Below are 26,017 nucleotides of genomic sequence, written 5' to 3'. Positions count from 1 at the left end.
ACCTGAATGAACAATTATTTTCTGTTTGCAGATGAGCGCTAACCACTAGGCTACAGAGTGGAGGTCTGCCCTTTTGCACAGTTATTTATGTAAATTATAGTCTTTATGAAGTATACCAAAGTAGATTAAATCATAGGTTTATTTCTAAACATTGAATCTGTGTCTATATATTTTAGGTTGTTCATACACTAAATTCTTCAGTCTGTTTCTGTGTAGAAGAATTATTTTATTTCTATTATTCAGTAACTGTAGCACAGAGTGTCTAAGGAATTACTAGTTTACGACTAAATCATGTATTTCCCTTTCACTTATTGCAGCTTTGATGGATATACCTGATTTGCTTTAATTTAGCTAGCTTATATACAACTAGCAGAGTAACTACAGCATCATGCAAGTACAATTCCTATGCCAGAACTGTGGTTAAAAATTTAGACAGTGAGCTTGTTTAAGCAGCAGTGGTGTAAGAAGGTTTGTAATTTAAGACAAATCTGACTGTGCTGGAGGTGTCATCCATTCATCATCATGATGGTTAGCATCACTTGGTTAGCATGTGAAAGGACATTCTTAGAAAGGTCTTCTAGAGAGCACTGCGGTAGCAGAACATCACAGTTTGATTTCCTTGCTGGTCTTTCCAGACCTTTTGCTAGTGTAAAAGGTAGTGCAAGCTGAAATATTTGTGGACCAATTATTGTTTTAAAGTTGATGTTTTCTTTCTTTTCTTCTATCCTTTCATCTTTTGTTTTCTTTAGCAAAGAAATGACCTTGCCCAATAAATTCATTTACTGTTACAGTATGGAAATGAAAATAGTAGGTGAGAATCCATAATGCAGATATGAAGTGGGGACAAAAAGTAACATTCTGATGACCAAAACAATCAAAATAAAACCTCATAAAGCTGCTCACTGATGTGTATTCTGTATTTAAATGTTCTGAGATTTTAGAATTGTGATTGAAATGCTCAGTAAATAAGTAAGCTCACTTTTATAGAACATTCTGTAAAACATGTATTGCAATAAACTATTTGGTGGTGGGAAAGAAGGAAAGATGAGTTACAATCATATAAGGAATGAAATCCAAGAAGAAAGTTTAATAAGGGGCTAATACCAGGTTGTGATTCAGACTTTAGCCGAGACTTAGTTTCAACCTAAGGCTTCTAACTATTCCAATTATAAACTTTATTGACCTCACTTAAAATGCACTAAAGCTTTAAAACCAAAGGGGCATGGATCACCTGAGAATTTATAAAGGAGCTGTTATATTCTTCAGTATTAATTAGGCCTAACCTCAAACCAGCACCGAGAGTGTCAGCCTTGACTGCAGCTTGAGAGTGCTTCACCATCTAGAATTATCATTAAATATCTCAACTTTTGTGAAATGTGTTTACCAGCCTTAACCAACTGCAGTTAAAGAGAAGCTGGACCGTAGCTCTTTTGCGCGGTGCTTTGGCGGCAGTAACACGGAGGTTTTTATGAAGCTCAAAGCTGGATGTTCGCCCTGCACGGTCTGCGGCTCTGACACGTCTTTCGGTCGTATTCAGAGTTATATCCAGAGCCCCAAACAGGTCTGCAGCGGAAGGGTAGGGGCTCCCTTAAATGCTCCCCCAGGGCAGTTCGAAAGCCCTGGATTTTTTGCAGCTTAAACAATGAAAACCCAGACGCCCGATTGGCGTTTTTTTCCCCTAACTCCCTCAAAAGCTGCAACAACCCGCCTCTGAGGGGCAAATCCTGCTGCCCCCTGCCCCGAATTCCCTCCTCTGCGGGTGGGGGAGGGGCGGCGGCGCCCCCTCGCCTCAGGGCCTCAGCGGGCAAGGGGCATGGCGGAGGCCGGCCTGTAGGCCTGGTTCCGGGGCTGGCGGGTGGCAAGGAAGGGGGGGTCGCCGTCTGCCCCAGCTCCTCCTGCCTGCCGCCTCATGGCCGCCCTGGCCTTTTGCAACGTTTGCTTCCGAGAGCCCTGCCAGGCTGCCGCACGCTTCAGCCTCACCAGCTGCGGCCATGTTGTCTGCGAGCTCTGCCTCCAGCAAGGTAATGGCCGCCGCGGCCGCGGCTCTGCCTCACGGAGGCCAGGGGTTGGTAGCGAGCTGCGCGACGGGCGGAGACGAAGGGAGAATCACCGACTCTTTCACCATCTTTTTTGTTTATCCATAAACTCTTAAAATTCGTGCTGGTGGTTTTCTCTAAATTGTAAAAATAGCCTGAGTCTGCCTTCATGTGAACCTTGCTGGAGCAATCTAAGTTTGCAAACAAGCCTTAGAGTGTGGAAACTGAAGGATTTAATAATATTTGAGTCTAGGTACTTACGATCCATGTTTGCATTGTAAAAGAAAAATAAGATGGTGATCTCACTTGTCCTGGAAGGGTAGTTAAAGAACAATTTTCATTAGTTAAAGAACAATTTTGAAAGCATAAGATTAATGTTTTGGGGGCAGATTTTGCTATGAGTCTTCAAATACTTTAAATCTCACTGTTGTCACTGAAAGACTAGAGAGATTTTGACAGTGTTACGAAGATTTGAGGTGATGTTTTTAAACTCCTGTGTGTTGTGTGTGATACCTAAGCCATATTTGCTGGGACTCCTGTGGTGCGCTTAGATGAGGATTTGTGGAAAAGATACAAGGAAATCAGGAAGCTTCTTTTCAAAAGACAAAATATGAGACACACACCAGTGTTTTTTCCTTTAAGGTCATGCTAAAAGCTCAGTCTTTAATCAGGCTATATATAACAAGAGCTCCATCTTTATCTCAAAACTGAAAAGAAATATTTTGACTTTGGCACTTTTGCTGTTAATGAGAAAGGTTTTTAAAATGCAGCCTCTAAATATAACTTGAAGACTCCTAGAACATGAACCATAGCTTGCCTGTGTGCTGTTAATATTATCTGGCAGAAAAAAAATGAGACAGTAATTTTTTATTGCTGTGAACTCAGTAATAATGATAATATCTGTTTTACACTATTTCATCTGAAAGATGTTTAGGAATACTGATCCTTAGAAATGAGACATATAATTATCAGTGATGGTAAAAGAATGTATAAATATTGCACTCGTATGCATTTTATAGGCATAATTGCTAATGCGTTTGCAAATAATAAAAGAGATTTTAAAAAATGATGAAGTTGTGGAAAAATTCATAAGGTAATGAATTCTTTGAATTTAAGACTTCATATATTTTATCTAGAGAGCAAGACTGAGTCCCAAACTAAAAAGTCACATATCTGGTTGGCTCCAACTCATTAGTGCACATAAGCATGTATTTAATTAAACCAGACAAGTAGTCCTATTTAAATCAAAGGAACTAGTGTCACCTGCATTCAGTGACACTAATCATATTCATAAAATCATTTACATGAATGCTTATTTACAGGATTAAGACCTGATGATATTCACGTACATTTTTCCTGTGCAACTGTGTGCTAGTGTTTTTAGAGTCAAATTATTTATTCATGTTTATTTGCATTTCATTTATAAACTTCAGACTCCTTCCACAGGCTCCAAAGAAAGGTGTAGGCATCAAATTCTATTGAAAGTGTATTTGTTTTCTGTTCAGTTTGATGTATATTTTAAAAGTGTCTTTATCCTACAGGCAAAAAAGATGAATGTTTGATCTGTAAAACTCCTTGTCGTACGTTGTTCCTTTCAAAACAGGTAAATGAAAGCTTTAGTAATATAGTATTACATTAATCTGTGGTTTGCTTAACAGCTAAATTATTTGCATTACAAAATACTTTCCTTTGTTTGCCAACTGTGACATGAATATTTATTGATGATAGGTTGGTAGGCTTACATACTTATGTGTTGTCAGCTTTTAGTTTTATGGACCTTTTCAAATTTAAGTCTATGTAAACTTTTTAGATCTTCATATTCTGTTGGACAGCAAATCAGTCCAAATTTTTCAAGATGAATGCCTATAATACAGTATCTGTGACCACTGTCAAAATGTGGAAAAAATATATATTGACTTTGTCATTTGCACATCAGAAAAAGTGGACTGCAATGAATTATTTCATGTAATAGACTGAAACAAAATTGTGCATGCCAGCCTATCCATGTTTTCAAGCCCTTTTTCCCCCATTTTCTCTTGAGCTAAACTATTTTTGTAATGGTCATTGCCTTCTATTATGATGAAGAGATGAGCTGAAATATGGTGGGGAATTCTTGTCTTCATTCACTAGAGAATGAATGGTTTTATTCTCTTCCTTGAGAGATCACTAGAAAGATTTGATTTGCTTATTTTTCTCTAGGAACCATCTTCTCCTTAGCTGATTTCAAAAATGGGTTGTGAAAACATCTAGTTTTCCTGGACTACCTGTCTAAGAGGCAGGCCCGCCATATAATAATAAAAGAATAATATTAAGAACACTCAATACTGCTAAAACGTTAATTCTACAAGGCCATAAGGCAATTACGTATGTGAAATGGAGGACAATTTGGGGTAACTCTGAATTGGTGACCTTGAAGGAGGGCATGATTTCTCTAGACATTTTTAAAACTAAGTTAATATATAGCTAAATACAGAAATAGCTACCTCTGCATGCTGTATGTGAAAAAGTAGAATACTATATATTTTATATTTGTAAATACACAATCCTTCAGAATAGGATAAAGAAGACAATGCTACCAAAAGAAAAAAAAAAAAAAAAAAAAGAAATTACAACGAAACGGTAAAATGCCAAAAAAAGAAAGGTCCATAGAACTTAGTAACAAAATAAAACAAAATACTCTGAAGTATACCCTTCCTCTCAAAATACTCTCCCTCTCTAAGGGAGAGAGTTTCATCAGCATTCAGTATCAGCCTGCCCTTTCTGCAAATTTTATTATTAATTTCAGTCATAGAATAATTCAGGTTTTCAGGGACCTCTGGTCATCTTGTCCAACCCTGTGCTCAGAACAGGCCTAACTTCTAGGTGCAACTAGGCTTAAATTGCAACATTCAACAAAACTTAATCTACTTCAAAAATACTGAAGGAATTTAAAAATTTGATGGCTGTGATACTAACAGAAATATAGATGTTTCATTAGAACCTGCCACTATTCTGGAGGACTGGAAGGAAGCAAATTACCATATTCTTTAAAAAAGACATTAATGATGATTACTTAACCTTGATTAAGAACAGATAAAATGATTGGAATGATAATTAAAGATGCACAGAAAAAAATCATATGGGTCTATAATTCAGGAACCTGAGTGGAAAAATACCTGATATCTTTTATGAGCTTAATGCTATGGCAAAATTCCCAATGAGTAGGGTGCCCTACAAAGGTGATAAAATTCCTCATTAAATTATGTATCAGGGCAATCAACATCTGCACATTAAATATTCTCATCTTTACAGTAATGCATGCTTGTCACCTTTACATTTTCCTAATGTCTCATGCTCCCCTCTTGATTTTTCTTAGATGCTGAAGTGTTCTGATGAATCAGAATCTCACTGTTCATTATTTCAGAATACCATGTTAACATCTGCTATGCCTCCATGCAACAAATAAAATCTAAACAATTTTCTACAAGCCTTTAGTTTAAAGAGTTTATAAATCAGCAATTAAGCTGTAAAATATACATTTTCTTTTTTTTTTTTTTTTCAGGATATATCTGATGTTGACTCAAACCAAGGTCCTTTCTTTACTAGCACCCTAAATATGTTTTAGAGCTTACCTCCTATTTTAAATAAGCCAAATATATTTTAATGAGTATGTTGACTTTTTCTAGATGAAATTTTGTTATCTTGCTTCCATTTTCTTTACTATAATATCATAGATAAGTTAGACTGTGCTGTCCGTACATCTAATTTTCTCTTTCTCAGTGTGCCAGTTCACCCTTTGGTAATTTTTGAACCCTTTTGGCTAATATCAACAAAATTTGAAAGAGCAGAGGAAGTCTCAAATAAAATTATTTTCCTCCTGTAAATTCTATGAAAACTGGTAGCTGGGGAAACCCAGTTTAGTTTTCCTGATGACAAAAATGCAACTGCAGCTCATCAATAAACAGAAGTGCATTTGGCAGCTACATGCACAATTCTAGAGTAACCACACAACACATGCCATCTTTCCTCAGCTGAATTGCTATACAGGACATTGATGTAGCTGATACTAGAATAAAGGGGATAAAAAATATATGTCAGGCTTAATTATTTCCCATTATTGAAAATATGGAATGCAAGTACAGATTGAAAATAGGTTTGGCAAGTACAGTTGTTATCTAATCGTGGATATTTCACTTTATGTTATTATTATACTCTTCCTGGAGTGGATAAAATATTGTCTCTCTGTATGTTTGTGCAATCCCAAGTAGACAAAGCCCATCTCTTTTTGATTTCTGTGTAATATTGTTAATTTTCATTCTCATAATTTCTTATCAGGCTAGAAGACTTGTTGCTTCACTCGCAGGTGGTCTAATTATTTGTTTAAATGTTTCACGTTTCTTTCATTTTTCCATTTTTAACGTTTTTCAGACTCTTTAGTACTTCTAATCTTAATTTACATTTTCTATGCAATAGTTTCTATTCTTTTTGACTGGATTTTGAAAGGTGGTTCCATAAATGAAGGTTGACTAGGGAGAGGGAGAAACAAAAACCCGGGAAGCAAAGGGGCTGCCAGAAACCTAGTTGTTGATCTGAAGGTAATGCCTGCTCCAGGGCAGCATGTACATACATCTTCTGTGAATGGTCTTTTGAAACTGTTAGTTGCTGTCTTAGCTGCAATAAGAATGTGTATCTATGATATATTTAAACAAAAGTGTAAAGCCTTCTAGATGATTAACGTGGACATTAAATAAACTGAGCTTCTTCTCAGTCTGTGCATCATCCTGTTCCCAATCTATTCACTGACATTTTTGACTTATATATATCAATCTATTTATGGAACACTTCCAAAATATTTTATTTAATATAGTCTGCAAATAAAAGTACTAACTTTTTCTTTTCTTGGTAGACAAATCCTGATATTCAATCACTGTTCATGGGAATAGATATGCTATGCAAGAAATATTCAAAGGAAATAACACAGGTGAGTCCTGTGAAAAATGTTTGTGAGATTTAGCTTCCATCTGTCGTCAGAATCCAGATAAAGTGTTTCCTTCTTCATTGTAAATTCAGTCATACCCATTGCATAATTTCATTATGCTTGGAAGTGTATTTGTGTTTGTTTATCAAGCAGGATGGGGAGGAGAGCATCAGAATCAAGTTTTCTTTCCTAGTAGAGGAAATGACAAGGCCAGTATTCTTGTGCTATGCAATTCTCTGTAGGCTCTCTTAAATTTCTTACTGCACAGAAGTATCCAGCAGCTTCTACTGATTTGTATTTAAATGGGAAAAATGAATGTATGTGTGAGTGAAAATGAATGTGTAGCTGTTTCTATCTTCACTTCTCTACCTCTGCAGTCTCAAAGTTCTTAGGAAATCAAAAATCATTCATCAGGGTCACTGCTTATGTTTCCAAACTACCTCTGAAGACAGCTAGTTCTGGATATTTTAATGATGTAAAAGCTCTGAGGTGAATATTCCTCTCTTTTTTTTTTTTTTTTTTTTTTTTTTTTTTAATAAAGTGAGCAAATCAAAAAATACCAAAGATGTCTAATCTCAAAAGCTAGGCTTTATTAAAAATAGGGACAATATAATTCTTAAAAACCTCAGGTCTTCTTATTCAGACAGATGCAATGAAAGATTTCAAGATAAATTTCCTCCCTCCCTGCTGTAACCTCCAAGGAGAATCCATTCCTTTGATTTTAGTATTCCAATCCTGCAACCTTAGTAGCTTACTGATTTAAAAAACTGCATATAAGCTCCCTTTGGATCCTCTTTTCCTTTGTCTCTGCAGCTTTGCTTTGGGACTTGTCCTTATCCCTCTTACTGAAAATTTCTGCAGCAGCTTAAACAACTCTAAGTTGAACCGTCCTCCTTCAGTCCACCAGCAACCTCACCGTGTATTCTCATCCCACTTGCAGTGGTACTTGTTTGACCTTGTGGTAAGCTTGCTGATCTAGCAGAAAATTAACCCAGGGAAGATGATTTACTTTCTTCATCCTAAGGAATCTCCTAAATGATCATGGTGATTATGGATTCGTAATTGTTCTACTCTACACTCCACAAACTTCTCCAAAGCTGGGCATGTTCTCTTTCCTTAGCACTCCTCCTCTGAAGCTGACACAAGGTAAACAAGAAACCTTCCTCTATCCTGCCCAGGCACACAGTATTTAACAGCATGTCAAATGAACAGAATTTATTCTGTAAACTGTGAACTGTTAAATTCAGGGAGGTACAACACCAGTCGTACTTCAATACTAACTTCTGTAATGTGTCAAAGAAATGAAAAAAAGGACATGAACTCAAGAGACTCAGGTGAGTTTTCTGTAGTCTAATGTATAGGAAACATATTGACATGTAAAATGTAGGAAGCATTGAGAGATGTTCAGATCTTCCACCAGTGTAAAAAGATGTAAGACCAGCCTGTACTGAATTAGGGCAAAGGTTTTATCTGTTGCACCAACAAGTACTTAGGAAAGATAGAGATGGTGTCTTTGCGTTCAAAAGTTTTGATCGCTATTTTCCCCTATGTAATTGTCAAGTTGTTGTCTGAATACTTAGCGTCTGCCACATACTATGGACAGAATGTCGACAACTTATACACTATTTGAAGAATGATTTCCTTTTGCCTGTTTTTAACTTGCTACCTGCAAGTTTTATTTGATGCTTTTGCATCCTGTGCTGGAAGAAAAAGAAAGCATTCCCATTTACCCTATCTGTGCTACTCATTAGTTTTAGACCAGTATTGTATTCTTTCTTCAACTGTCTTTTTTCCAGCCATGAGGACTCATAATCACAGTTGTTCTTTGTACTTAAACTGTTCCATACCTCTAATTAATCTTAACTGTTTCCAGACCTACTACTCCCTTTCTGAAATATTAGGCAGACTCAGTACAGTAGCATCATACATTTTTACAGTGGAGTAATAATACCTATCTATTTCTGTGAAGCCTATTCTATTCCTTGATTTGCTTTTTTGACCATTGCTTAGTGCTGAACTGACATTTTTATGGAACTCCCTATTATAGGTCCAGCAATTCCAGAGTGGTAGCCGTCAGCTCAGAGCCCATTGTATTCTGAGTAAATTTAGATTTTTCCCGTCTGTGCATGAATTCACATGATTATACTGAATTTCAGCTGTGGTTTTGTTAGCCAGCCATTCAGTCTTATAAAGTCATTCTAAATGTCTTCACCACATGCTCTTAACTTCATTATCCTTATTAACTTAGTATCATCAGAAACTTTTGCTATAAGAATAATATTGACTTTTACTGAAGATCACGTATAAAAATGTTGAACAGCAAAAATCAAAGCATGGATCTTTGTGGAAATTCACTGGTAATCTCCCTCAACTGTGTGAAACTGATATTTTGCTTACCTATTTATTATCTTTTAGGAATGAGTTAGCGAGGCAAAGATGTGGTGAATCCTTACAGTTCCTTTTTGGCTGTTTCTTCCATCTGTTTTTCTGAAGACACTTCCGATCCTTTGGTGAGGATCCAGTGGTAACCTCCCAGGCTTTTCTACAGTGAACCCAAAGTAACCATTTCTGTTAGCTACTTCACTATGGTTTCTTTTTTTCCTGAGTGTTTCTTCTTGGTTGCCTGACACATTCTCTGACAGATTTATTACTTATGGCACGTGAGAAGAAAAATTTATTAGTAAGTTTTTGCCTTTTGTAATTTGTTCATCAAGCTCTGTCCTTGCCTAGCACGTATGTTTTTGTTTTTAATCTGTCATGATTTATGATCCTCATTTGGACATCACCAGAAGTGCTGCTTACTAAAATCTCCACAAGACAATATGTGTAACAATTATATCTAATTAATAGGATATTTTTACAAGACAAGTCATAATTGTCAATAAGACACATTACATTTTATGTTGCCATTAATATTATTTGTTTACATAGCACTAATGGATAAGAAAACAACTCAGGTAACTGCCTTTCCAATTTCTTTACGTTGTAAATGAACATAATTTTAAAATACAAATTCAGAGAAATAAACCTACTAACTCTATGGTTGACTAAGGTTAAATAAACTTTATAAGAATTTCTGCCTAAGTGATAATAACTTGGACTCGGACTTTTTTGTTGGATGATGATTTAAAGAATTGTATAAAGAATATGTTCAATAATTATTAGAATGTAGGAAAACACAAATTCTGTTAAGTGATTCTTCTCTGTTAGTCTTTTCTGAGGTTGCATAAATGAACTTAGGTGAAGATTGGTATAACTATAAAAAATTTATTTTTAGATTTCAGAATTTCAGGAAAAACATCGTAGACATTTAATAGCATACCACAAACAAAAGGTAATGTTAAGTTTGATGTTTTTATTTTTGTTGGTTATATTCCTTATGGCCTTATTACTTCAGTTTAGCAAATACATTCACCTTTTTTAGGATTACTTAGCATAGCTTATCTAGATTTCCTCCTTTCCTTCATTATAAATGCCAGTTTTAAATTGTTTAAAATCCATGATAACTTTATTGATTACGGTTTAATAAGGTGGCTGTTAGCTGTGGAGTGATAGAGATTAATGGAGAGTCAAAAGACAGAAAGAAAAGAGACAGTTTTGCTACAGAGAGGAGGGGAATGGAAGGGGTGAAAAGATGTTGGTTCTCAGATGATGAACACAGCGGAAAATAAGGCCTGGACTGACAGACTAAGACAAACTAAATTTGAGCAGTGCAGAATAAGACTAAGGACTGGTACCCTGAGATAGGGTTACTTCATTGAGGAGGGGAATAGAATTAATCTTTCTCTGGAAAACAAGTGGTGAAATTTGCACCTCATTCTCTGCAAGATTTCTTTTCCATTTCCCAGCTACTTCTAAGTATTTGTGCAAATAGACAACGTTTTGTTCATCTCTAAGGACATGGCCAGCTATATTACTCAAAGCTGCTTGACAGTGCTAGCTAATCAATATATCAGTAGGTGTCCTAAGTTTGAAGTGTCAGAGGCAAAAACACTAGCCAGCCAGCTGGACATTTCTGGGGTAAAGAAGGCATGTGATATGGTCCCAAAGTATGGAGTATCTTGTAAATGTAAGTGTTTTGAGGCCCAATCTCCCCTAGATTCCATGACTGCATTTTAGAATGCATTTTGACTATAGTCCTTTGGACTTTGGAGTGGGCAGTTCTTTAAAAGTCTTGTCCTTCTGCTTTCAAGGCCAGGCCCTGGAGGAATCCATATGATTTCATGGTCCTTTCTGATCTGATTCCATATGGTAAAAAAACAGACTTGGAAGTAGAGGATGATCAAACTCTTAATAGATTTTCCCACATGAGGAAATATTGTTTCCAGACAATCTGTGCAGTTTTGGTAATTTTTATATTTGATACTTTCTGATGATAACTTTCTTATTTACTGTTGTAATAGTCATTTAACAGTGGTTGTAAATCACCTGAGGATGCTGCTGAGCTGAGAAGAATGTTCAGGTGCTAGCATATAGACAACTGAAAGTTTGGCTAATTGCTCTTTCAATGGTGCCCTATTTGGGATATTTTTTATTGTTGTTTGTTCTGTGTATTTGTTTATAGTTTAAAACTGCTTACACTGAATCATGGTCAGAAGAGGGTAGTTGAAATATACATCCTATGTGCAGCTAAGGTTAGCATTAGTGAGGGTATTTTGCTGGAGAAATGGTTTAACAGTGAGGCTGAAGTGAGCAAGCAAGATTTCCCCATGCAGCAATACACCCATCTCCTGCCTGAGAGTTTCAGTTAGTGACACTCCTCTCAAGGCTACTGTAAGGGAGCCTGAAGGAGCTGGTGAGAGGTAGATTGCAGCAGACAGAGGCACAGGGGACTGGAGAGTCAGTATATGTTCATGTCAGGGTGATAATCTCCATCCAAGTCTTTCTGCTGCTGGCTTTGAGATGAGGAGAAGGGGGAAAGGATGAAGCAAGGGTGGAGTGGCCTAGAGTGTAAAACTGGCAAATGGCAGTGAGCCTGAGGGGAGTGAGGAAGCCCAAATCTTCCCTTTAACACAAGTGCTTCTTTCTGGCACTCTCCACTTCTCAGGCCCCTCATAGGCTCTTGACTCCCTGCTTGGAGCCATTTATTCTACACTACTGCTTCTCAGTGCAGGAATGATGTGCAGAAGAAGTTCTTGTGGGTAGCTCTATTAGACAAATATATTACAACAGTCTGCTTAAATCCCCTGAGCTGAAAAAAAGAGGACACTGAGAGAACGTTAGGGCAGTGGTCTGTAGGCTTGCCCTGTTCTTACTGTTTCTCAGGTGTCTACTTACGGCCATTGCTGGAAACAGAATACTGGGCTAGCTAAACCTTAATCTGTATCATTATGGCCAGTCATGTTTTTCTTAATTGAAGGCTCTAAAAGGAGCTGGAGTTCAGAGGTCTGAGGACTTGAAGACAGTAGAATTCCTACTCGAATAAAATACAAAAGTAATTTCTTTTGCATTTGAAACAATTTGCTGATAAAAGAAGTGTAGCCAATATCCATGATTGGAAATGGAGATGGGAAGAACTGCCTCCATAGATGCAATGATAGGTTGGAAAGACAGTGGACAGAAAGGACAAAAAGGCTGACCTAAGAATGAGACCAGATGTGATATGCCAAAGGTAATTTCTGGAAACTCGGTGTGATCACACAGTGAGCAGTTTTTACTGGAAGCTTAAAATATGACTCTTCAATGGATAACACTAGGGGAGAAGAAATACAAGTTTTGTCTCTCTGGATACCTTTTTACCTCTTTGCAAATCATTCAGATTAGTTTTACTAGAATATTCTAATGGTATTATCAGGTTATTTTTACAGTAATACTGACCATTTTCCAGTGATTTTCCATATTCTACAGCGCTATCATCTTATGTGCCTATGCATACAGAAAATGCACCATTCCTAGTAATTACTCTGTTTGCTTGTGTTGCATATAGACCTGTGATAGATCTTAATATTTTAACCTCACTAATGAATTATGTAATAGGTTTTCTGGTACTTTTCAGTTGGCTTTCATAAAAAAATATGGTGTTGCACATTAAAAGAACTTTCAGGTTGTACAGGCAGCCCTTCAACGTTTAGGAGTTGAAGGACGATGCAGTCCTGAAGTACCTGATCATATGGCTTTCCCACAAGATCTGTGCTACTGGGGGCTGACACAGGACTGTATGAAAAAAGAGAATTTTGTTTGTAAAGTACCTCCTCCATGAGTTAAAAGTTTTAAGTAGTGAATGAAATAGGATATTGCAAGCAAAGTGTTGCTGAATCCTACTTTAGAGAACTGAATTCTACCCCTTCTCCTATCTCGGGCTACCTGTCTAATACTAATCAATTAACAGAAAGTATGCAAAAAATCAGATCCTCCATAAATTAGATTTTGTCCTTAATCTGTTTTCCTTCAGTTTCTCATCTACTGTGGAATATCTTCCACAACCAATTTAATTTTATAAAGCTAAATCAATCAATGTTTATAAAGAATTCAAATAATACTGTAAGGAGAATCACAAAAAGTTAACATGAAGACTTATAATTTATCTTCAGATCAAAATGTGATTAATATGAAGTAGTGAAGGACTAAGCTCACACACTAGAAGTTAAGGATAAAATACAGATATGTATCAAGGCTGTTGAGTAAATTTTTACACCCTCCATAAGAAAAAAATAACACACAGTAGAGAGCTGACCCAAAGTTCTTTGGAATCTTCAATTTTGCAACCTAGTAACATTCTTTAATGGAGATTTTTTTTTGATTGTGTTTCTTCACATCATAAACTCATTGCAAGTAGATATACTACAAAGAATTGAATAAATTTTGAATCTCAGAAAAGAAATATGGGCTCTTGGTATTTGAAAGTGGTATTGATATTTTTTCAATACACTTTCATTTTACATACACTAACTTTTCTATCAGATACAGAAAAGATGAAGAAAAACAGAAGCAAACTATTTTTAAGCACTGTTCTTAGTATTCATTTATCCTGTATTACCAAAGTAAGTGTATCTTCTTCAGACTGACTGTATAGTGATCCATATAATGGCTGCAGTCTTGCCCCTTTTAATCTTAGATATCGTTGGCATTCCAAATTTATTATTAGATAAAAACCAGCAAAACACAGCCTTTTAACAGTTTAGAATACTTGTTGTATGAAAATGGATTTGTATATTACGCAAATAGAGTTTGTTTAAATCTCTGATTATGTCACAGACATTGAAATTGGAAGAATCTCTCAAGAAAGCAACACAACAATTGCATCAGATGCAATGGTAAGAGGTTTAATGCTGCAGAAATAAATGGGGAACATTACTACTCTGTAGTAATCAGTCTACAGCAGAGCTAATTGATAAAATGATAAAAATCATGCTTTGTTTGCTTTTCTCTTTAATAGCGTTATATAAATAAACGAAGTATATTTTTAACCTTATAGAAATAAGTGAATAATGATTTTTGTTGTCAGGTCCATTCCTTCACCTTAGTCAGGCTTAACAGGAAAGAATATTTTTAAAAAATTCAAGTCAGTAATTACTCTAAAAATGAACTTTTAGCAAGCAGAATTTATTATACCGTATTAAACATCTGAATCATAGAATCAGTAAGGTTGGAAGGGACCTCTGGAGATCATCTAGTCCAACCTCCCTGCTCAGCAGGGTCACATAGAGCGTGTAAGACAGGTTTGCATCCAGGCAGGCCTTGAAGATCTCCAGAGAAGGAGACCCCACTACCTCTCTGGGCAACCTGGCCAGTGCTCCGTCACTCTCACAAGGAAGAAATTCCCCCTCACGGTCAGGCGGAACTTCCTGTGCTTCAATTTCTGCCCATTGCCTCTTGTGTTGTCACATGGGACAACTGAAAAGAGTTTGTCCCTGTCCCCCTGACACCCTCCCTTCAGGTACTTGTACACATTGATAAGATCCCCCCTCAGTCTTCTCTTCCCCAGGCTGAAGAGGCCCAGCTCTCGCAGCCGTTCCTCATGAGGCAGATGCTCCAGCCCTCTGATCATCTTTGTAGCCCTACGCTGGACTCTCTGCAGTAGCTCCATGTCTCTCTTGTCCTGGGGGAGCCCAGAACTGGACACAGTACTCGAGATGAGGCCAGGGCTGAGGGGTAGGATCACCTCCCTTGACCTGCTGGCAACACTCTTCCTAATGCACCCCAGGAGACCATTGGCCTTCTTGGCCACAAGGGCACATTGCTGGCTCGTGGTCAATCTGTCATCCACCAGCACTCCCAGGTCCTTCTCTGCAGAGCTGCTCTCCAGCAGGTCAGCCCGCAGCTTGTACTGGTGCCTAGGGTTATTTTTCCCTAGATGCAGGACTCTGCAATTACCCTTGTTGAACCTCATGAGGTTCCTCTCCAATGCAGTTTTAAAATTTCTGTTTGTACTGACATGAATTTGGGTTGCTCTTTTTCAAGTTTTCCAGCATCAATTCAGAAGGTGCAGAATATCTTTCCCAGTATATCTAGAACTAGCCCACTTGCAAAATTACCAAAATTTTGTAAAATGATTGTAATCTTTCTTGTTTGTAGTAAGAATAAACTCCTCATCTCATCTCAAAATAGTCTTTTTCCCAAATGCACTAAGAAGTAGCTTATTATTATCCCCTGATTGACATATACACCTAAATCGTTTTTATCCTTTATTATTGGCAATTGCTGAATTTCCAACTTAGCAGTTCTTATGATTGACCCCTAAGTGTGCTTTGTGCTATTACTTTTCATTAGTTTTCATTTTATTCCAATTATTTTATTTGAAAAGATCACCTTATTTTATTTTATCATTATCTTGTTTTCCTTCATATTGATAATATTTTCTAAATCTGTCTACAGATTTCGCAAACTGCTGGCTATGCCTAAGTCAATAATGAATATATTAAATAGAATCAGTTGCAAAACTAATCTGAAGGAGACATCAATAATAACGTTTCTGCACTCTCTTAACTCTTTTTTTGTTGCTATTTTTCTTCTAACATTATTTACGTCATAGTTAACTGAATTAATCCCTCTTCTCTCTATTTAAAGACTAAGTGACCTATACAGCACTATAATGCTTAGACTAAATTAATATAGATTAAATGTACTTTCTTTCTACTGTTTAAAAATCTGCTTACCAGAAAAAAAGAAAACAAATGTAATATCATTCTGAGGTGATCTCCTATGGTAAAATTATTAAATTTTTGCAAAATTTTTCCATTTGCTTCCATATCCTAGTTTGTTCTTCTCTTTTTTAATACTTCAAAAACTACTGGAAAAAAACTAACAATCTTGGCTCATTTTTTTTGTTTTCCTTTTAATGAGTATTGGTATCAGGGTATCAAATCTTGTAGTGTGTAGTTATAATGTACTACTGCCCATGGATCCATCTTCTTGAGCCTTTCTCCATGAATACCACTTTATTAATTCAAATAATAGGATCCTGAAATGTTCTTGATAAGCCAGTTCACTGAGCCGGCAATTTAATTGCAACATCTTATGTCATCATTCATTTTCTGTGTTTTTTAATATACACTTTCTTCTGGCTCTGACATGCACATAGTATCCTAGATCATTCTCTCTTACGGTGCTTGGTGTAAGATGATGAAGATAAAGAGTAGAATTGAAACTAGGTACATGATGGATTATCATATGTTTTTATTCTCTGTTTCCCTTTCCTGATCTGCATCTGAAATAAACAGCATCTTGGTTATACCAACTACAGAGTTTTAACTGAATTTCAGATTTTTACAGAATTCTATGCAAACAGTTTGACCTAGTGTTTCTCCTCATATGTCCAGCGAGACATATTGCTCCTGTGTGTGGTTATTAGGAAAGATATCAACTTATTTTAATCATTGGTGAATAGCAGAAATATTCCAACATTTCCTTAGAGAACTAGATTTTTAAGGTTTGGGAAACTTACACATCAAAATGAAGATTTTAGAGGCAGTTATAGTTAATAACTGTGTTTTAATATTTGTTATTCCATAAAGTATTCTGCCATAATGTTATCCTAAATTGACCTTGGTGTGAATGGAATGACTGATATTTCAAATACACTGCTTATTTTGCTTCATGATGAACTGTGACATTGTAGAAAACTATTAATGGATAATATACTTTGATCTTATGATTTATTGACCAGTTATATAAATGAATTAACTAAACCAATTTTTACCTTATATCCGTTGTTCCTTTTGTTTTGCTTTTAGTGTGAAAACTCCTCAACAAATTACTCAACTGCCACTTTCCAGTACAAGTAGAAACCCACTTTCCAGTAAGAAGTGTTAGTTTAAAATGTTAATTATGTAATACATATCATTGGATATAAAAATGTTCTAATATTGCATTTATTACTAACTTTAGTTCCTTCAAAAAAACAGAATGGATATTCTTCATATTCTCTCCATCCTAGTCATGCTTCTGCTTCTGAAATGTAGGTACAAAACCATTAATTTCCAATAAAAACCTTACAATAGCAAAATATTTACAATTTTTTTTCACTTTAAACTGTTTATTTTGTAGAGTATGTATCTTTTTGGCAATGAGTTTAAAATGACTGTATTTTCTAATTTTTGTGTTTCCTTTTGCAAACTGTATATGTAAAAGAACTGGGGAGCGTTTTATATATCTTAATATACATATTAGTTAGTTGTGTAGCTTGCCTTTTCACTGGAAAAAAACTCTAAGGCATGATACATCTTATTCTAAAGACTTTTTGTGTAGACTGATTAAATGCATTCCAATGATGAGCATTTCTTCATATTGACTGTACAGGAAATCTAAATGACTAGTACAGACATCCATACTTAAATTGTAGTTATCTAGTTAGATAGGATCAGCCCCAGCTAGGCATTCAATACTCATTACATTTTGAATAAATTGAATGTATAGCTTGTTCAAGCTAAATGATTTCTTTACCTATAATTGATTCACTTGAAAAAGTAAAATTTCAGAATGCTATTAATGTGAAGACAAATGCCAAATATATTATTGTGCATTTATTCTGACTTAAATAGAAGTATAACACCATTAGTCATAAAATACCTTTCTCTACAAGTATCTAAACCAAGGTTCTTACTAAATCTTACTCATTTTTTCTTACCTCGAGTGGATTTTGGGACAGGTGCTAAGTACTTTTTATGTAATATGCATTACACATTATTAATTATGTATTAGTCAAATTGACTATGGGGAATATAATGTAATTTTAGTCCGTATAATGAATGTTTTATTTTTATTACGTCATACTTATTTTGACTTTTGTTGTAAGAATGGAGTCCATGGAGATTGATCCTGTACCTTCACCAATGAGGAAAGTAAGTTCCTTTTTTATATATATATATATATATATATATGTATTTTTGGGGTTTCTTCTACCCTGTTAATTACGGTAAAAAATAGTTTTCCCCCATTCAGAACAATTCTTACATACATACTGCTTACATACATGCATTTCAGCTATGGTTGATGCTTAGTAGTAGTCAAATGCTTCCCAAAAGGAATTAGTAAGAGATAGATCACAGCACTGATTTCTAGAATGTTATTCTCCCTATGGCATAAACAAGGTTATAAACTTGTGCTGCTAAATTAAATAGCAAATTCTTGAGTTCCAAGTACATTACATTACAAGAATGTTTCCAGAATAAATGTTGCTATTGCTTGAAATTGAGACTTAGGATTAAATTTAAAAGTCAAATATATTAAGGAATGGAAGTATATATAAGATATAAGATATATAAGATTCCCACCTTTGTACAACCTCATGTAGATATCTGCAGTGCATATCTGAGCTAGTTACCAAGTTATTTTCACCTTTCATAAAGAATTTTATTTGCTGTTTGACCAGGCTATAATGCCTCCAGCTATGTCCGGGGGCATCAACATGTGAGTAACATCTTCACGTGTTAAGGAAAAGCTAAATCATAGCAGTCATCTGCCTGAGGCAGTGTTAAAACCTGACATTTTGAGCTCCAAATGACATCTCTAAGATGAAAATGGAGGGGGGAACTCTTCCCCAGTTAGGAGAGGTAACATCCAGGAAAAGAAGATTGCTTAAGAATGGAATCTCAGCACAAAAAATAGTGTAAGCATATGATAATTTTTTATCTGAATGTGACAGAAAAGACATTTTGGAATAAAACTCAAATATGTGTAGTTTTTTCCCTGTGTATCTCTGAAAAAACAGCAACTTAATTCTGCAGTTTTGCATTTCAGTGCTATGAACAAATCTGGAAGGAATAATTTAGAACCTAGCAATACAGAATGATGGTCTAGGAGAGCTATGTCTCCTAAGGACAACCCTTCTTAGGGTATCTTTGCCTAAAAGAGGCCGAAGTCTGCTGGTTTTGTATTCCTCGAGCCTAGAACACAGTTACTTAAAATATCTTACTAATTTGTCTACTTATTACACTGTGATTACCTCGCCTTTCTTTTAGCCTGAGACAGTGACTGGTCCAACAAGACTATCACTAATAACACCACCCCAAGGTGGACATATGGGTAAGTAAAAATAAAATTTATAAGTGAATAACATTTATATTACTTTAAGAGTATTCCAAAATTAAAATCCATGCAATTTAGCAATTTACTGTGCAAGTTTGGATCATGGTAAGGTGTAGGGAATTTATCACATAGACATCAATCCAGCAGATGAGAAACGGTTAAAAATGAAAAATGAAATAAATCTCTATATTTACCTGCTCTGTTCTATTAATAATTTCTTGTAGCCAAAATGATGTTTGCTGAGCAACCATAGTCAACAGTTGCAAAGAAAATACTGTCATGATATATATGGTAGAATAGAACATATGTACTTGCAGTACATGTTATTGTCTCTCCATTAGTCTTCACGGTTATATTGTTTAAAAGTTACCAGAGATTAATACTGCCTATAAAATCATTTTAAATATTAGATGAGAAAATAAGGAAAAATTGAATGAAAGTTACAAAAATACTTGGTAACAACAGTAAAGTAATTCATCTGAGATCAAGAATTTCTTCAGAAAGAGGTAATAGTTTTACAATATCAGTATATTAGGGAATTAGACATTTTATCTATCTGACTGGCTTTCAGTTGTGGGTTATTGCAGAGCTTAAGTAGCTTTCTGAAGTAAAGAAGACATGCATGATAACCAGTTGAAACTATTAAATTCTCCTTGTGCATTGCTTATTTGTGAAGAGTTTTGCAGAATTTCCCGTGGTCTGCAGGTATACCATTGATAGGCCCCTTCCATTTTCATTTTTCCATCCAGCATGCTACTGTACCAGTCCATTCTCAGGCAACCATACAGCTGGATTCAGCTGTTAAGAGGATGCATCTCCAGCCAAAAATGGAGCTTTTAGCACTCTTATGCTTTTATACAGTGTAAAAGTCCTGGAACAGGGATAATCACAGTTGCGATGCACATAGAGTAACGAATTTTTGTCCAGAGTTGCTGTGGAGTCTCTATCCTTGGAAATACTCAAATGCTGTCCGAACAAGGCCCTAGGCAATCTGCTCTCGGTGGCTGGGCTGGAGCAGGGGAGTTAGAATAGATGATTTGCAGAGATCCCTTCCAAACTCAACCATTCTGTGATTCCGTAATCAGTAAAAATTATTCTTTTCTATATTATGTCAGATTTTCTCTATGTTATGTCTGATTTATAAGTTCTGATCCTTTCTGAACTTTATCCTTTTATATGCACTTTTACATATAAATTTGTGGATTACAATACAAGTGTAGTCTAGGTAAACATTTTTTTTTCATTTTGTCTGAATATAAATAAATATGTAATTAGGCAGTAAAATTACATGTAAAACAGTTATGTGGTTACCACGTTTCAGAATCAACCCATAAAGCTTTGCAGTGTTCAAAGTTGAATATATCAAAACACAGTCATGTAATAGATTTAATATTTATAAAAGTAAGGGTTGGCATAAACAATGATTTATTGGTACACCAAGTAAAGTTTCTTTAAGGGAGATTGATGAGGCAGGAAAAAAAAGAAAACAGCTGAAGAACTGAAGTACCTCAGCAGCAGGTGAAAGAAACCACCATATCTGTGTCAATCTTGGAAAAGGTTTGCAGGAATGGTAAAATATCATGGTTCTGTGACAGCTAAACTGTACATAGGGATTAATCTGTTGGGATTTAAGTCAATTTTTCACCATTACCTTCTTTTGAAGTACTGCTGAGGAGGTACATGAGCTTTCACGTCTGCTGGACTTCTCCTAGCAAGAGATACTGGAAAATAAATGTTGCCTCAGCAGATGTCTTGTCTGTAGTAAATCCCCAAAAGTGTTACTCATTTTTAGGGCTATTTTGATCTTTCCTCAAGTGCTATGAGGATTTTATTTTGTCAGCCAGTCCCTTATCTTTCTTTTTTTTTATTGTTATTCTCCATGGCTTTTCACACTTGAATGAACTGATGGTGAATTTGGCCCAGAAAATGTAATTAAGGTACTTATCCTTGTTTCCAAAGTGATTTCTTAAGTAAAATGGGTAATTCATTTTAATCCTATATTCAAAAATATAATTCTTACAGGTAGTGTATCCTACAGAAGTTCTCAGCCATCTGGAATAATGTCAGGTCAAAATAGTAAAGCAGGATCTGCAAGGTAATTAAATATAGCTCATGCTATTCAGGATGTTACAGTCTTTTATTGGAGACTGAAATTTAACTCCTTCCTGGCCTTAGTGTATCTGTACATTTAAAGGCTATATTCTTATCTGTCCTTCTAAACAAGAAATGTTATTGTGTAAGCTATCACCTATTTGAATCTGCTTTTTGTGGCTGGAAGATTACATTTTAAAATTCCTTTCTTAAAAATGTTCAGCGGTAATCTGAGTTCTTGTAGTTGTGTACATCTACAGTCAGGATACTTATATAAAGAGTGGTAAATTCTTATTAAGGAAGTGAAACATCTCTGCTTTATAGTCCTGTTAAAAGTCAGAGACTGCAACACAAGATCCCTAGCATTTTACTGAAAAATTGCCCAGAGAGCTGTTCTCTGAGTAACCTGAACATCTTCATGCAGTGTGTGTTAGCTTTTTCAGGCTTTTCATCTGAACATTGAAAAAGTCTCAATTTGTGAGAAATACCAACATGAAGAAAATATTTAAAATGTATCCAGAAAGTATAAACTCTTGTTCCTCATTATCATAAAGCACAATATACCTTCTTAGCATAAATTTAAAATACATAACAAAATATTTCTTTTCTATCTCTGATTCTCATACCTTTTGTTTTCCTTCTGCTGCTTAGAATGCGTAAAAATCCTAAATATCTAAATATCTGATGAATAAGGAATCTGTAAAACATAAAATTTTATTACTTTTTAAAAAAATAACACTATGACTTTAAAAGTTTTGAAATCTCTTGTAGTATGAAAATTGCCTCAAATCTTACTCAAAAATTAATTTCTTTAATAGATCCACACCTATAAGACTACCACATAATGGATGTCCACTCACATCGTCGTCTGGATCACAAAATCGTAGAATGGGGTCATGGGCTACTTCTGACTTCAGAACACCTCAGCTGTATTCATTTACATCACCTTCCTCACAGTCATCTGGAACAAGACATCCAATCACCATCCCTGGTCTTCTGCAGAGACAACATTTAGGTAAGTATATTTTATATATTAACAAAACTTGACTGTCTTTACTGCAAAATTTTCAGCATAAAATACAATTGTTGCTTGTTTACTGGAGCTCAGGGAAACAAATTATGCAATGTGGAAATGATATTTGAAAACTGGAAGCAAGCTATCAAAAATATGAAAAATTTGTTTTTTTTTTTAGCAGTATTTAGCCTTATCTGTCTGTACAATAGAATATCTGCTACAAGAATGTGTTCTTGGTTCACTTCCCACAATATTTTAATGAAGATTTAAATCAGACAGTTTAAATAATTGTTTTCTAACAAATTCCTAGCATTTCTGAACAATTCAAAGCATATAATAATTTGGCAAAAACTAATCTTCCAGTAACTCTCAAGTAAAGAATGGAGAATAGAAGACAATTAGTGGAAGAAGTAGACTCAGTGGGAATCATAGTAAGTCAGAGTATTTCAGCTGGAAGTGAAGATTATTGAACAGAGATAAAACTGAGATAGTCAATAGGAGTCCTTTAATAAGGACTCTTATTAAGGAATTAAGTAAGAAGAACGGTTGACTTTACATTTGGGAAAGAAGGAAAGAATAGTCTATAATGAAAAGAACAAACCTGAGACAGTTCCTGTATGAAAGAATGGAGAGTTGTATAAAGTGGATGACAGCTGACCCCTCACTATGTCCAGAGGAGGAATGTAAGAGGAACCTGCAGTAACAAGTGAAGTATTAGTGATCTAGTTATCAAGAACTTGGGAAAATTAATGAAATTGAGCAAATAAGAAAACTGCTTGAAGTGAACAAGGAATAGCGAATGAATAGATGATACAGAAAAAGGAAGGAATAGAAAGGAATAGAAAGGAAAGGTGAGGATATTAAAAAGGTTGGGAGAAGAAAAGGACTGCAGAAAAATGTGTGATATAAAACAAAGGCTATAGAGGAAACAGAATAAAAAAAAGCTGAAGAATGGCTATTAGAAAGCAGAATAATTGTGTAAAAAAGGAAACAGGATGGATCAAAACAAAAAGATGAGAGGACACTCAAGTTTATTTTTTCAGAGAAGCAAGAAAAGTAGAAAAGAAAAGCTCTGATAGTTACAGCAAACAGACTTAGACCAAAGAATAAAGAAATGGTGAAAATAAAATAAAAAATGACAAAAACCTTTTATTTTTTAGTATTATTTGTGTATTTTATAATTACTATTAGCTATTTCATTGTACTTCTCTATCACGTGCTCTGCATCTTCACAGTTTGGGAGAAGAGGCTTAGATGATTATATATGATCATTTATTTCTGGTCATCTTTCCCATATTCTGTACTATATTAATTGTATTTCTTTTGTTAATGATTGTTATTATCTCATCACTATCTTTAGTAGTAATCTTCCCTATCATATGAACTTTTCAGTCCTAGTACTGTTCCCTCATTTACCAGAATTTCTGTTTCAACCTCACATTTCTTATGAGTCTATCTGTCACCAAGACACTGACATAAATATCCATAAGTTACTGTAAAGAGAGAGTTACTCCAGGATAATAACTATAGCATAATGCAAAAGTAGCTGTACAGAAACCAACCCAAGAGGTCTGTATGGTTATGGTAGGAATTCCACTGAGGCAGATTGATTCTTCATATTGCAAAGGTTACATCACAAGTGAAACTTTGTTATTTACATTAAAAGGAAAATTCAGATTGAAAGTGCTTTTTAGTCTTTATTTATAAAAATTACTTTCCTATTCCAAGATCAACACACTCAAGCAGTTTGGAGCTTATAGCTAAGCTGTTCTATAGAAATGGACAAACCTAATAAAGGCAAAATGAAAATGTTTTAGGAAATTCAATCATTTTCAAATTTTGAATGCTTATAGCTTGTAAAAGCCTACATCTTATTTGTTTTACATGTGGAATTTTCTGGATAGTGATATAGCATGTGATATAATATATTAACCAGATAGATTCTGTAAATAATGGAGTAGGAATCTGAGTAAAAAAATAGCAGTTATAGTGAACTTAAGTATTGGTCTGATTTCAGCTATATGTTTATAAATTAATTGTAGTTTATATTCAGAATAATAGTATTTACTTTGACATTCACCTGTGTAGCTGAAATTCAAATATAGCACAAATTATTTTAAAGAAATAGAATTCTTTTATAGAAATATAGAGGAGTATATTTCAACTGATAAAAGGTCTATACAAAAATTTATATCAAAATGTCTGTTTCATATTTTTAAATTTTTATAGTTTTTACTTTCCTTTTTTCTTCAATAAATTTCAAAAATATTTACATGAGTAAAATTTTCCTTTAGTATTATTAAAAATACTTCTATTTGTATTTGTTATTGTTATTCTAGGCTCTACTAATTTTGGAGGACATTCAGTAGAAAGATAAGCAAACATCTGTGATTTGTTTTGTTCAGTATGCATCTGGAGAAGCCCTACACAGTCTTTGGATCTCAGAGTATTTGTAATTTCTGTAAAATGTCAAACTGGCGTAAACAGCTAACTCTTCAGCTTGAATAATCTATTTAAAATGTTGCTGATATTGCTGATTAACATGTATGGTAGTTTTAAACAGGAGTAGAAAATACTGTAGCTATTTTTAGAATTTTGACTTAAAATGTATTTTAAAAATAAACAGCCTTTATTAACTGTTAAGACAAAACATGGTTATATACTCAATGAGCGCTTCTTGCTGTGAATGCATAGATCTGCAGTAGGCCTCTCTATATAAATGGTTGTGCCTGTACAGTATTAGAGATGAGCCCTAGTCCAAAAAATATTTTTTATTTTATGAATATTCGATTCCAGAATTTCAATTTTGGGTTTTTATTCAGTAGATTACTTTTTGTTTGCACTGTTGAAAGATGTAAGATTTGGGATATATTACATTCTAACAAACACTACCGAGCTTATGAGTGCAATATTTATACCATAGACCAAGGAGGTTATCATTTGATTTAAGTAATTTAAGTGATTTCTTCCCAAAATGTGATGAAATAGGGCAACACTTGTGAAAAGAAAGAATATGTTGGAGCTACCTTTACTCTGACTGAGGAATAGCAACTGGAGGCTCTGAATGGAGAGTGTCAGAATGAAATCTTTTTCTAGTAGCTCTTCCTTTGTGATTCCCACCATTATTGTGTATGTCTTAGAAAAATCTTGATATGATTAAGTCAGCAAATATGCAGCTGGAGGACTGCTGAAGCTATTTGTGAATTTTTGGCACATTTTTTGTAAAATCTTGGGGTTTTTTTTGAAATTCAAAAAATTTTTAAGATTTTGAAAGAAAAAAATCACTTTGTTTTGGCACTAACTTTACCTTAATTGTTCTAAAAATGCTAAAACTAAAATTTTGTTTGTATTTGAAATCAAGTCCTCTAGGTAAATGATACATTCTCTTTGGAGTTGAAATGTTTTGTTTGATCTAAAGGCGGAAAAAACAACAGAAAGGGAAATATGAAAGAG

The 26,017-nt window shown here is 34.9% G+C and overlaps 1 protein-coding gene across 1 annotated transcript; it reads left to right on the top strand.

Annotated features, from left to right (window-relative positions):
* Positions 1–1,909: 1,909 nt before the first annotated feature.
* Positions 1,910–24,941, top strand: RNF212 (ring finger protein 212). The gene is made up of 12 exons (XM_062575461.1): positions 1,910–2,021; positions 3,578–3,639; positions 6,922–6,996; positions 10,271–10,327; positions 14,188–14,246; positions 17,166–17,230; positions 17,320–17,389; positions 18,227–18,272; positions 19,392–19,455; positions 21,481–21,553; positions 22,368–22,564; positions 24,904–24,941. Exons 1-12 carry the CDS (start codon positions 1,910–1,912, stop codon positions 24,939–24,941), a joined length of 918 nt encoding a protein of 305 aa, XP_062431445.1.
* The last annotated feature ends 1,076 nt before the right edge of the window (positions 24,942–26,017 follow it).

Source organism: Rhea pennata, chromosome 4 (genome assembly GCF_028389875.1).
Source record: "Rhea pennata isolate bPtePen1 chromosome 4, bPtePen1.pri, whole genome shotgun sequence".
NCBI classification, from domain to species: domain Eukaryota; kingdom Metazoa; phylum Chordata; class Aves; order Rheiformes; family Rheidae; genus Rhea; species Rhea pennata.
Note: the sequence above shows the minus strand (reverse complement) of the source record. Positions and strands in the feature narration are given on the sequence as shown.

Coding starts and splice junctions, on each gene's coding strand:
- RNF212 (XM_062575461.1), top strand. CDS start 1,910: ATGGCCGCCCTGGCCTTTTGCAACGTTTGCTTCCGAGAGCCCTGCCAG. Junction 2,022..3,577: donor CGAGCTCTGCCTCCAGCAAG/GTAATGGCCGCC, acceptor TTTATCCTACAG/GCAAAAAAGATGAATGTTTG. Junction 6,997..10,270: donor ATTCAAAGGAAATAACACAG/GTGAGTCCTGTG, acceptor ATTTATTTTTAG/ATTTCAGAATTTCAGGAAAA.